At 33.3% G+C, this 13,792-nt stretch overlaps 2 protein-coding genes across 4 annotated transcripts in view; one reads left to right on the plus strand and one right to left on the minus strand.

Moving 5' to 3' along the window:
- The window catches only part of LOC125399285 (olfactory receptor 4C6-like), a 71,234-nt gene that overhangs the window by 16,853 nt on the left and 40,589 nt on the right, over nt 1–13,792 (minus strand). The window lies entirely within an intron of this gene.
- LOC125399286 (olfactory receptor 4C16-like) lies at nt 10,452–11,378 on the plus strand. The gene has a single exon (XM_048432767.3). The coding sequence runs from the start codon at nt 10,452–10,454 to the stop codon at nt 11,376–11,378; it is 927 nt and encodes a 308-aa protein (XP_048288724.1).

Consider the following 13,792-nt stretch of genomic DNA (forward strand, 5'->3'; position numbering starts at 1 on the left):
AGCTGGGATAGGTATGGGGCTATGATTATAGCCTTTGAGGTTTAGGGAGGTCTGGGGGAACATTCTGTCTCTGTAACTCTTCCTGTGTGTGCTTACTAGTTTGTAATAGTTCTATGAGTATATTCTATGGTACCTGTAAAATGATGCAATAGTTCATGGCTGGAAGATCTCTGTTAATGCACAGAAGTCTTAAGAGGACATATTTTATGAGACACTTTCAGGATGCATGGGTTTTTTTCTCATTCCCTTCTTTTTTTCTGTGATGCCCTTTATGTGGATGTACTTCAATGGTTCTCTCAGATCCAGTACAATTTTCCTTCTTTCCCTTAGCCTAGCTGGCTCTGTTTACTCTGGTTGATATTCCATGCCTTACATTTAATCACATGACTGCGCTTAGTTTCTTCAGAAAAATTCTGAAGATTCATTAACAAGTCACCGAAAAATCCCCAATTTCTAATATTTTTGTGCCTCGAGACATTTACTCAAGACATTTCAAATAGTCCTGTATTTGAGAGAAATGCTTCTTAAAAACTATATCTTCACAATTTGATTTAGCCACTTTATCAACACAATATGAATATATTCAAATAAAATAGATATATTATTTTTTCTACTTTTTTACTGTAGAAATGACTCTCAAAAATTAAAGGTTAATTAGACACAGGAATCACATTAAAATAAGATGTTTATTTTCATTGCAGTATATCAGTAAGTTATACCCTCAACTTTTATTTGTCTTTTATGATATATTCACTGTGCTTTCAATTCTGTGTAATACTCTGATACCCAAAAAGCCATATATTATGAGAAATATTTTTAAAAAAACAAAAACAAACAGTAAATGACTCCATTTACCTATCAAAGAAAGAATGGCATCCAATATTCTTAGAGTTCCTTGTAAAATAACGCTTGTTTATTTTCTACAATAGGAAGATACTGCTAATCTACTTACAGTTTCTCCCATGTGTTATGTAGTATTACCATTATACATTCTCTCAGCTCAGTGTTATATTTCCCTTTGTTTACCTATTTTCCTTTACCAACAAATTTGTCTTTCTTTTGTCCAAATTTCTCAATTCATTCTGTACATAATGCTTTGCTGAATGTTTCCTTTTTCAGCATCATGTAGAAATTGGGAAGCGGAGAATCTTAAAGTTATGGCAGTTTGTCTGCAGTGTCAGAAACTCTCCATGTTTTATCTCAATTTTTTTATATATCTAGATCATTGTTTCACTTATGCAACTGTTCAAAAGTCTCAAATATACAAGAAATATTTACCCCTTCCAAAAGAAAATTAGCTCTTTTGTTAATTTTTCATAACCTTTTAAAAATTTATTTGATATTTTGTGACATTTTTCTTAAACAGTGGAATTTTCAGTGATGAATCAGGGTGTAGAAGTGTGCTGTAAGTATATGTGTTAGCATGATGAGTTTATGCATACTTTTCCCACTTGGGATATATGATGCTTTATAGGATGATTCACAAGAAGTGTCTGTACCATGGTAAGACTGTGTAGTGATAAGGAATGGTGGGCTGTGTTCCCGCCACCCGGCTATCTTTATCAGAAATAATTACACGGAAACTGTATTCATTTAAACACTGCCTGTCCCATTAGTTATAACCTCTTATTGGCTAGCTCTTACATATTGATTCAACCCATTTCTATTAATGCATTTTGCACTTGACTGTGACTTACTGGGACGAGTCTAACCAGCATCCATCTCAGAGAGGAGAGCTATGGCATCTGCCTGCCTCTGCTTCCTTTCTCCCACAATTCTGTTCTGTCTACTCCACCCACCTAAGTTCTGACCTATCAGGCCAAGCAGTTTCTTTATTAATTAGCCAATGAAAGCAACAGAAATACAGAAAACCCACCTACATCAAGACTGCTATTCAACAAAACAAACCAAAGGAAGAAACAACAAGCTATGGCCCATTTTCTTTTTTTAGTTGTCCAATTTGGAGAGCAAGATCATATTATAGTGTGTGATTGAAAATTATATTGAGCTTAGATTAATTTACTATTTTTGTGTTCTTTTAAAAATTTATTGTGATAAATTCATTTTGCATTTTTTACTCATTTCTTTATGAAGATGATGACACTGACAATCCATACGACTGTTGTTTATTCTCTTTTTCTGCTGATAATATGGATCAACATTCTTTATGACATCACACATTTATGACTGCCAATGTTTATATACCAATATAAACACTATAATCAGACACTTCTGGCTCCTACAATTGTTCTTAAGCTCCTCCAAAATATTCCTTGAGCATTGGAAAAGTTGATATGAGTATGATCCTTTCCTGCACACTTGGATTCCATGCCATATCATGGTTCACCTATTATCAGTCTTTTCATCAGCTTTGATTTTCTGTTATAACTACTACCCGCTATATAAAGACCTATCCGTCCATGAACATGATAGCTGACAACAATCGCTAACTGATGTAAACACAGATGTTTAGAAGTCATTTGACATACATAAAGCATTTATTTAGCAAAGCAATAGTAATAGTTAACTCCTTGCTGGGATCTATGATAGTCTCACATGTTAATTATTCATATATTTTGTGCTGGCTCACAGCACCAAGCTTAGGTTCCCTCATTGCATTTCATGTAGTGGTGTGTAAAAAAAAACATGTACTCTACAGTCATGAATAGACTGCACACAACCAATGGCCTCTTCTGTTATATTGGTTACTCTCCTAGAACAACTACTAAGCATGCTCATTTAAGGAGTATACTCTTGAACAGGCACAGTTTAAGGTCATACTTTAAAGAAAAATCATAGTCACATGGGTAGGGGATGTTGCTCAGCTCAGAGTTTGAACACATCTATAAAATATTTCAGTGATATACAGAAATGTCCCTGAGCATGCTAATCTTATATTGTAAAGTTTAAGCTTGAAATAAAAGAAAACTAACTTTGGAGGTACATTATTAACAGAAAAATATGCACTTGAAGGTGCCTGATATGCTTAGTCATTAATAATAGCTCCAAGTAAGCTAAAAGAATGCCTGGGAATACCCTGCAACTTTTACTAAGCTCTTAATCATGGATCGAGTACCTCAGAATGGACAGTCTTATAGATAGGAGAAGAACAGGTTTAAACTCCCAAACAATAGATACTCACTCTTAAACATGCTATTTTACCTTCTTATTTAAAGAATTTTTATAAGTAGAATATTGTCCACATATGGACAAACTTAACCATAAATTTTGTTAGCTGTGTCACAATCTTCAATTCTTAGATTTAAGATACTTCAAAAACACACCAAGGTAGAAAACTCCTTTCCTTCCCATGTTCCCTTAATTTTCTCTACCTTTTTATTATATCTCAGAAACTGCCAACATATCCCTGTCACTCACCTCTTTTCTGAACTGATTTTTTATGCTTTGATTCTCCTAGCAGTTTCTAAATGTAGCATCTGACTTTTCATCACTAATGCCTACACCCATAATTCCTGTCAGAGGTAACTTTGTGTGACTCAGATAAAAGTATTTTATTATTTTCCCTCTGTCATCACTCCTGTGGATGTTTTAGCACATTACATTCCTGAAATACATTTATTTTAAGTATCTTGTAAGGAGATTCTTTCTTTGTAAAGATAATGCCTTATTATGTAATCAGCACAGCAGGTAAGGATCTCCTGCTCCCCCACCCCAACCTGCCAAAAGCAATGTGTTTCCTGATATTAGGAAGTAGGTGGTTTTATCCAGTATATCTCTACTTCATAATCAGTATACATATAGATGTGAGTTCATCATCATCCTAAGCATAGTCTGATAAACCAACCCACCCCACCTTATGATTAAAAGTGATCTCATAGTAAAGACAAAATAGATTTATTCTTCTTTATGCCTAAATTTTTTCTCAGGGATTAGGCTATGTCCCTCTAGTAACCTGAGCTACAAAGGATTTTGTTCTGCTTTTTAAAATAAATGGCAACCATATTTTTGTTCAAAAAGTTACCCTGACCACCTATTGTTTTGACTACTTTGCTATGAACACCTCTCAATCACGTCTCAGTTTCACAGTTGTTATGACCAACTTGTTAGGTTCTGTTTCTGTAACCCTATCTATTTGCCTGACGAATGCCCCCTTTGGAAACTCCCTATCCAGGAGCTATAAAATCCTTATCTTTCTGATATCCAATGCTGATTTCTTGAACCCTACCTCTACAAAGACAACCTATGTGCAGGAATAAGAAAGATAGCTTTAATTAATTACTAACTTTAATTAATCTGGTCATGATACTTCAGTTGGTATTCTTTCTCCTTGCATCTTTGGGATTAACTTCATGACTATAATAACCACATTTATATCTATCCCAGTGAGGTATAGGCACACATCATCTCTTTAGTGATGACTTCTCTCATTATGATTTCTACCTATTTCTCTTCAGAAAGTAGTATACAAGAATGCAGCAGCATAGCAAGCTTCTACCTCCAATCTATGAAAGAAAGTTAAACAACACTATTACTATCACCAAGAACTAGATATTACTATATTGTTAAGTTCATTTCTTTTCTATGGCTGCCAGTCAAGCATACACTAGATTTTCACAGCAACTTCTGTCTTAATGACTGTTGAGCTGGTGGTGATCTCACAAATCGTGATAGACTAGTTCCACCTCAACAGAAGGCTTCATAACCTTTGCAGGTTCAGTTTCTCATACACACAATGTCAACTTTCACATCATGGACTAGAGATATGGATGTAAAGATGAATGTGATAAGTGGGAGATTATTACATGAAGGTTTTATAAAATTTGGATGTTATTTTAAGAAAAACATTCTTCAGTATGTCTTTTTACTAAAATTGCTAGGTAGCTGGTTTTCATTTTTTTTCTCTAAAATTACCAGGTATCTATTTAAAAATTAGCAGGTTTGAAAGTTATAAGAAAATGGGTCTGCTACTAAACAATGGATTTGTGATAATTGCCTGTGGCCTTGTTAACACATTAATATAATGAAGGAAAAATTATCAAATTATCCCTCCATGTGTTTTAAAATATCATGGTCAGTCACCAGTTATTTTCTTTACAAGTGGATCACTCAGTTGATAATATCCTTTGACAAGGACCTAGGGAACTTCAGTAAACCAGTTGAGTTTGAAGACCCTTATCATTAGAAGAGAATCTTGCTTTACATCCTGATCAGAACAGCATGACTCTGAAAGGAGAGAAAAGACATGATGCATGTGAAACATGGTAAGATGAGGACTGACTCTCTCCTGAATGAGGTAGGCTCTTATAGTTCCCAGAACCTCCAATGACTGATACAGCTGCTTACACACTTATTGCTACGTCTACAGCTTTATTCTTTCCAACACAGAAAACATTTTCTTTTTCCCCTTTTCTATCCCTATTTGTGCCCAATGGACCCAAACCTAAACTTTGTACCACGATACTCTAGACCTCTCTGAAGACATACAATTGCCAGTGAAACTATTTACAGAATTCCTTTACTGAGTTTGACTGTTTTCTTGAATTATAACTTAGGAACCCTCACTGTCTCTACTTATTCCTACTACAAGAAGCTGGGCATATCTCTAGTTTGCCTACTATATTATGTTTTTGCTTTTTCACCTCCTACATTCAAATACAATTTACCTCAAGTTTCTAAGTAATTTTGAAATTATTTAATAAATAAGACTATGACATTAAAAATGGAATTGTTTCTAATGAAATGGGTTTGTAAAATGCACAAAAAGGCTTTTTTTCTTAACATGAGATTGAGAGCTCTGTATTCATACTAATACTCAGTGAAATTATTAACAATTTAGGAATCTTGAAACTTATCTTCTGTAGTTTACAGAGCAGACTTCAGGTTTCATTATTCAATACTTTTCTCTATGATAATATTTACAAATAACTTTCAAGTACATTTGGGGAGCTAAAGTCTCTATACCCCTGCCCCCAATGTAGCAAGGCTAATTTAGGGTAGTTCATGAAAATAGAGATTCATGATCTAAATTCTCTTGTCCAAATAATATTTTCTTATTTTTTCTGTTCCTGTCATTGTCAACATCATTACCCATCATACTTTTCTTTTTTCTCTCCTCTGACAATTTTAATTTCTTATTAGTTAATATATATGCTAGTTATATAATATATATATATATATAACTATTGCTACTAAAAAGACAATGCAAATTAGATGTGTTGTAGCCTCTGGAATGGTTTAGATTAGCAGAAGACAGAGAAGACAGAGAATTGTAAGTGATAATGGTACTCTCTACATGAATGTCTTGCACAATTGTGTGTTAATATTCCCTCTGGAGGACAGAAAAAAAATTTTTTTCCAGCATCCTGTGGGATAGCTGCTATCAAAAGGTTTTGGGCAGGTGAGACTCATGTAGCCAGTCCTCTAGCAGGTGAGAGAGATTATTTCCACACTGTGAGCTCAGAGACACATTATTACAGATTTGGTAAATATGCATATTTTAATATGTTTCAGTACATTTACGATGATAGTACGCTACTGGCCTTTGGAAAGGAAACATTAAATTTAATAGCCCAATATACTTTTAAATGTTAACTATTATGATAAATAGAAAATACTGTCTTTAGAATGAAGCAATTCTCTAAAATTGTTTTCCTTATAAGACACAGGTACGTGAAAGTCAATCATTACTATGTGAGAATAAAAGGATGCATTTGATATATTAATGTTTAAAGTTCTTTCTTGAGGTGATAATGTATAGAAGCATTCTCAAATATTTTCATGTAAAGTACCTAGATAAGATTAGACTGACCAAAAACCTTCATTTACACAAAAATCCTATAAGATAACATCTCTAACAAAATTTGGAGAGATATTTAGTATAGAATAACAACTTTGACAATTCTTTTGGGAAAAGGCATTTTTGTGATGAGCGAATTCAATTCTTGATCAAAGTATTGTATGTTACAGTATATTATGAATGTTTTTACATCCTTCTAAATTATATTACTTTTTACTTACAGTGGGCATACACCTCAGAATTATTTTAAGAAGTTGACTAACTACTTCTCAGACAAGCTTCAGACCCAATCAAACAGTGAGGATACTTAAATATATAATAAAGAATGATAATACCATGTATAGGAGTGTTTCTGAAATCTCACTAAGCACCTGCTTCTTCACAAGTGTCACATATCACCTTATCAATCTTAAGATCTTCACAATGCACCTGCTATCTGTCTAATAAGCATAAAAATGATTGCACTGTAATTTTTTGACAATTGAGGGAGCTAGATACAGAATACGTACCTTGGATGCATTGAATTGTGTGAGTTTCTGTATTCGACGCAGGCTATTTTCCAGGACTCCTTTTGGTGATATAGTATGAATCATGGATTAAGAAACACATTTTTGAGAGGCTAGAGGAGGGTTTTGCATGTAACTTTTTAATTTAAGCTCTTAGTTAAAGAAATTAGGACAGCTAATTAATATTCTCAGACTATAGTTGTCTATGTGTAGAAGTAAATTCAAGTGTGAGAGTCTCTGAAAGACACAAAAACAGTTTCACTGAATTCAGGATAGGTGATTCTTTAAGACAGCACCCCGAAGAAGCAGATTCTTCCCAGTACAAGTTCTGTCAAATGGAAGAAGCCTCAGTTTGTGATGTTAAGATAATCATTGTTCTGGAAGTCAGAATCATATGCTATGTTAAGGTGTACAGCACATGGGACCTTCCATTTTGAGTCATTTAGGTAATTCATCAAGATGCTTTGATGAATTTCACTTTTATTGCTCTTTGATATGTGTATTTTTCTTGGCTTAATAATTTATGAGTGTAGTTGTCCTCTACTGAACACAATAGATAAAAATAATCAATTTCTTAGTTATGTTAATGTTTTTATAATCTGAAGGGCAGTATCAATATTATATGAGTATCATTGCACACAAAATATGGTAGAGGGTATTTCACTTGAAACAGTCTTCTACATTCAAAAGACACTGAATTTAGAAATGAAAGCATTAAATACTGAAGATGCACACATTTCAAAGACTCTAATTTCACAAAGGATGCTATGTGAAAGGCACACATAATTTTATTTTTCCAATAATGAAGAGAATTATGAAAAATATGAATCTTCTTAACAGTAACTTAAAAGTAAACTTTGAGTAGAGTGTTTATTATTAGAAATATATTTTGATTTAAGAACTTCCTAACATCTCTAAGAAAACTAATTCCTTTCTTTGCTACACATGAAACTTTCTACATTCTTAGCTTCTCACCCACAGAGCTATGCAGTCATTCTGTTTAAAGAGATCCAAACCAATTTTCATGTGTCAAAAGGTAATCATCACTGTCTTTGTACAGAAAGATTTTTGACTGAAGATTTTTCATAAATGTAGAATGGATGAAAAAATGTCCAAAGAAGGAAGAGAGCATTGATTATACTTGTCATTAAATGCTTGATGAAGACTCACAATTATTTTCATATTAAAAAATATGAATTTATTCTTTGTAATTTATTTTTAAATATTTGCCTAAATGTGTAAGAAAAATAACTTCATTGCAGTCATTGACAATATATAGATTAATGATAAATAAAGCAAAGGCAAACAGTCAATGAATGGTTAAAATCTTGTAGCTTTTGATGAGAGTGAGATTTTTCACATTAATTGACCTTAAAAGACCAGCAGGTTCTCAGGTTAATTGTTCATTTTATGCAATATTTTTAAATAAAGAAGAGAAATTATAATTTTTAAAATCAGTTATATAAACTGTTTTGTTTTGGTTTATTTCTTATCAGAGATCATACATTGTAAATAAATTTTGTTATGCTTTTATTATTGACACTTAAATGCAAGTGCCTTAATTAGGCATTTTCATAAATCTTATTCAAATAGTGGAAGAGAGTTCTGGAGAAATAGTTTAGCAGTTAAGAAGACTTATTGCTCTCGAGGAACTGGGTTTGAGTCCCAGTCTCTAAATCTATTTCCAGGAATCAATTCTCAGTTTTTAAGCTCTCAAGGATTAGACACACACATAGGGTACAATCACACATGCAAGCGAAGCATTCATGCTTTGCAGGGACCTGGTACACATATGCTGTTCATACAAACAATCAGGTTAAAGGCTCATACACATAAAATTACATAAATTTTTAATTTATTTAAACTAGTGGGATAAAGATATCTTTCAAATTTGGTGAAGTGAATCAATTTGCAAAGATGAAGTGAAATAAACATACAAAAGTAATTTTGTGTCTGTCTCAGATATCAGAATCCACCTTAGAGCAGTTCACAGTTCTCTTTACAATGAACAACAGGTGTAGCAAGAATCAGAAAGAGCACTGACGATAAATGAGTCTTCCAGAATATATTAATTGCACTATATCTCAATTTGTATGGTGATAATGATGACTTTTCATAAGCAAAAGCTAGAAAAGTTTTGGCTTTGAATGTCTGTTACAAAATATTCCAACTATAAAAATAGACTTTAATGAAAGAAGTGATGTTTAATGCTTGATTATGATGATAAAAATTTCCATGTCTGAAAAATAGGTTGAACAAAAGAGATCAAATACAGACTATCATTCACCCCTTTCTTAAAGCCATAAATTCATTTTTGAAATTTTCTTGTTTTCTAAGAATATGAAATTTTTAGTTGGTTGAGTATTAAAATATTTTACTTGAGATGATTGCCATGATCTGATCCAACAACAAATTCTAACACTAAAGTATCCTATGTATGAAGATAATTTGTTTTCAAACATGTACAATAAGATATTATAAAATACCACTTCATTTTAATATATTCACAGAACTTGTGAGTAGTTTAAGGTATGCTTTTTTCAGAAGTAGAAGAAAATTAGAAATTTAGATATTTAATAATCTATCAAGGTCTATTGGCAGCATTTAAAAATATCAGGTTAAAATACTGCCAGATTGTGTGTATGCTTTTAGCACTTCTTCTTTGTTCAATGAGTAATACATAGAAATAAGTGTATTATTACTTATAAATGTAAGTATTTAATGCGTAACATAAGTAGAAAATAGAAATTCTATAGCGTGTTTGCCTAGGCAAATTTACCTGATCACTTCCAAGGATAGTCAAAGTTTTCTGAATAAAGAAAAAAAACTTACATATGTGATGCTTTGCCAGAGTTTTTGTCCATGAAATGATAAGTTAAATAATCAAGGAAATTTTACATTCTGTTTTACATTAAATAAACAGGACAATCAGTCAGAGCCATGTTAAATTTTGTGTGTGAAGAGTTCTGTGGAGAATGTGTCACTGTCTTCATCTTTTGTGACAATAGTAAAGATCTTGAAATTGAATTCAAAGAGGAGAAATAACAGTTTAATAATGCAGATGTACAATAATTTTATGGGAAATAAATATATTTTTTAAAATTATCTATCATATCACAAGCTAAAACTAGCTCTTTTGTCTTTTGCAGATGGCACATTTCATACTCTTTCTTTCTCATTCATGAACCATGCAGCTGAGTATTAATGTGACCAATTTCCTTCTCCTTGGCTTGACACAGGACCCCAGAAGGAAGAACATAGTGCTTGCCATTTTCCTGTTCTTTTATATGGGGACATTAGTGGGTAACTTGCTGATCATTGCTACCATCAAGACAAGCCAGGCACTTGGGAGTCCCATGTACTACTTCCTGTTCTACTTATCCTTGTCTGACACCTGCTTCTCTACAACTGTAGCCCCTAGAACCATTGTGGATTCGCTGACGAAGGTGGCCTCTATCTCTTTCAGTGAGTGCATAATCCAAGTGTTTACTTTCCATTTATTTGGCTCCCTGGAGATCTTCATCCTCATCCTCATGGCTGTTGACCGCTATGTGGCCATCTGTAAGCCTCTGCACTACATGACCATCATGAGCCGCCAGGTCTGTGGGAGGCTGGTGTCCATAGTCTGTGTGGGATCATGTATGCATTCTTTAGTTCAGATATTTCTGGCATTGAGTTTACCCTTCTGTGGTCCCAATGAGATTGATCACTATTTCTGTGACTTGCAGCCACTGTTGAAACTTGCCTGTTCAGACACATACTTGGTCAACCTTCTCTTTGTGGCTAACAGTGGCACCCTTTGCACAGTGAGTTTTCTCATGCTCATGGTCTCATATGTAATCATCCTTTATTCCTTGAGAAACCACAGTGCTGAAGGGAGGAAAAAAGCCCTGTTTACCTGTGTCTCTCACATCATTGTAGTTGTCTTGTTTTTTGTGCCTTGCATATTTATATACACACGTCCTGCAACCACCTTCTCCATGGACAAGATGATATCGGTGTTTTATACAATTTGTACACCCTTTCTCAACCCTCTGATTTACACGCTGAGGAATGCTGAGGTGAAAAATGCCATGAAGAAGCTTTGGAGTAGAAAAGTTTCAGGCGATATATAATGAATCAAAATATACTGATTCATTCATATATATCAATATATTGATAAATTTTCAATAAAGAAAATTTTAGCTTTTAGTTATATATTTAGAATAACACTGTCTTGGAAAAGGAATTATTATTATTTTTTTTTAGAAAGAAAGATGTAGCAGGGAGTTGTGAGTCTTTATCTCGTTCACTGTTTTAAATGTTGAAACCCATTAGGTCCATGTTCTGATCAAACATTTCATATTCAGAACATTGGAATGTTTACCTTTTCTCAAATTATTTTCTTTTTCTCATAGATTTTTTTTATTTCTGATTTCCATTTGTGTCTTCAATCAAAGGAATGTAATGTATTCAGAAATATATACTTTTTTTCATGGTACAATGTGAGTGTGCTGTATGTAAATTGTGTTTGTGTGTAAAAGTCTTTCTCTGTGTGTGGGTGTGTATGTGTGATCATGTTCTTCTTCTACATATTCCTTATTCTTATCACCTCACTATGGAATATCTTTAAAGTTTATCAGCTTTTAAATGTACTTGGATCTCATTTTGTATAAAATATCTCTTAAAAGAGCTATGCCTCTGCTTGCTTCTAGCAAACAGACCCCACTCAAGAAAATGCAGTTACCAAACCATGCTTAACTTTGTTATTTTGTGTCTAGGATTCCATTTCAGCTCTCTCAGGTTTTATGTGGATATAGTCAACTACATTGGGCTCCAATTTGTTGGAGGAGGCTGCTTGGTCATTCCCTCCCGGCTGCTCAACCCCAAAATAATCACACAGCAACTGTATTAATTAAATCACTGTTTGGCTCATAATCTCTAGCTTATTTTCTAACTGTTATACTAACATTAAGCATTAACCCTTCTGCCTGTCACCATGTGGTTGTGGCATACCAGGTAAAGTTCCCTGTGTCTGTCTCTGGATGGGCTCCTTCGCTTCTCTCTGACTCCACCTCCTTTCTTCCAGCATTTACTTTACTTTTCCCCACATCATTAAGTTCTGCCCTATCAACAGGCCAAGGCAGTTTCTTTATTCACCATTGGTTTTCACAGAGTATAGTGGGTAATCCCACATCAATACCTAAATGAAGAAAAGAGAAAATTAAAACTAAAAACAGAAGAGAAAGTACTCTGCAATTTATCTCCAACTTTTCTTCCTATATCTTCCTATTTCCTGTTTCATGATACTTAACACCATATCAGTCCATGTGGACAATTTTGAATCAATATTTCTGAATGAAGTTATCATTCAATTGAACTTGATGAGTCTAAGGAGAAGACAAAGTTTAGTTTCAATAGAAGTATCTTCAGCATTAGAATACCAGGCATTCTAATGGGTGTCATTGATAAGGGAATGCACATGTACATAAGTTTTGATTAATAGACGTTTCAAGATCCTTTCTCAAGTCAACAAAGAGATGTAAATGATTTCTGTGGTGGTTAAGCTGTCCTTTAGGAAAAGCATCTTTCGAGGCCATTGTGCTTAATTCTTTCAGTTGCAGAAGTAACAAGCCAACCATGAGCCTAGGGAAGCTGTATGTGCTATGTATTTTTAGGTTTTTGTCCTAGAGTTGTAGGTAAGTCAGAATACATCTGTCTCCTCTTGTGTATTATAGACTAATGAGGAAAGATGACAAGAAAACAATGGTAGTCCCAGCACATTTGGAATCAAACTCAATCAATGGTTTTACAAACTGCTATTCTTCTTAGCATCTTACTCACTTAAAAATACAAATTATTCAAGACCATTGAGGTTCTATCTTAGAAGTTTGGAGCAAATGATATTGTGCTCCCTTATTTGTTTATCTAGAAAAGGTAAATACTTAGAGACTAACTTGATCCTTTTCCTGTCCTGTCTAAAGCACATAGGACTAGGAGAACCATCCTTTCTACTAGCAATGTTTATCTTAAAGCCCCTTTCTACTTTTTTCAGCACTTGAGATTTAATATTCTTTCCAGTGACTAACATTTTCTTATTCCTTTATGACTCCCTATCTTAAAGGTAGCACAATACAGATATGTCATTATCTTATCATTGTCTTTATAAACTTATACTTCCTTTTCTTAAAAGAATAGAGCTTATGAATTTTATTGTAAATGCAAAAAAATGATAACTTGCTCCATTCCACAAACATTGTTTCCCTAGTTTGAAAAGAAGGTACTTTACAATTAAAGCTTAATCAATTCTCAAATAATAGACATAACACAGAAAAAAATAGCAAAAAGTATATTATTATACCTTTGTTATTTGAGTTAATAAACAGTGATACATATATTAACATATTAAAATATATTTATTATATTATCCAATTTGTATAATTATTTTGGTTTGAATTGCCTGACTTCTAACAAACTAATAAAAACAGATATAAAGAAAATCACGTAGAGAAACAGTCACTCTTAAAGTACGTGGCCAAGCATGGTAGTA

Source organism: Myodes glareolus, chromosome 3 (genome assembly GCF_982192425.1).
Source record: "Myodes glareolus chromosome 3, mMyoGla1.1, whole genome shotgun sequence".
Taxonomy (NCBI): domain Eukaryota; kingdom Metazoa; phylum Chordata; class Mammalia; order Rodentia; family Cricetidae; genus Myodes; species Myodes glareolus.

Excerpts from the sequence above, each read along its gene's own strand:
- LOC125399286 (XM_048432767.3), top strand. The coding sequence starts at position 10,452 with ATGCAGCTGAGTATTAATGTGACCAATTTCCTTCTCCTTGGCTTGACA.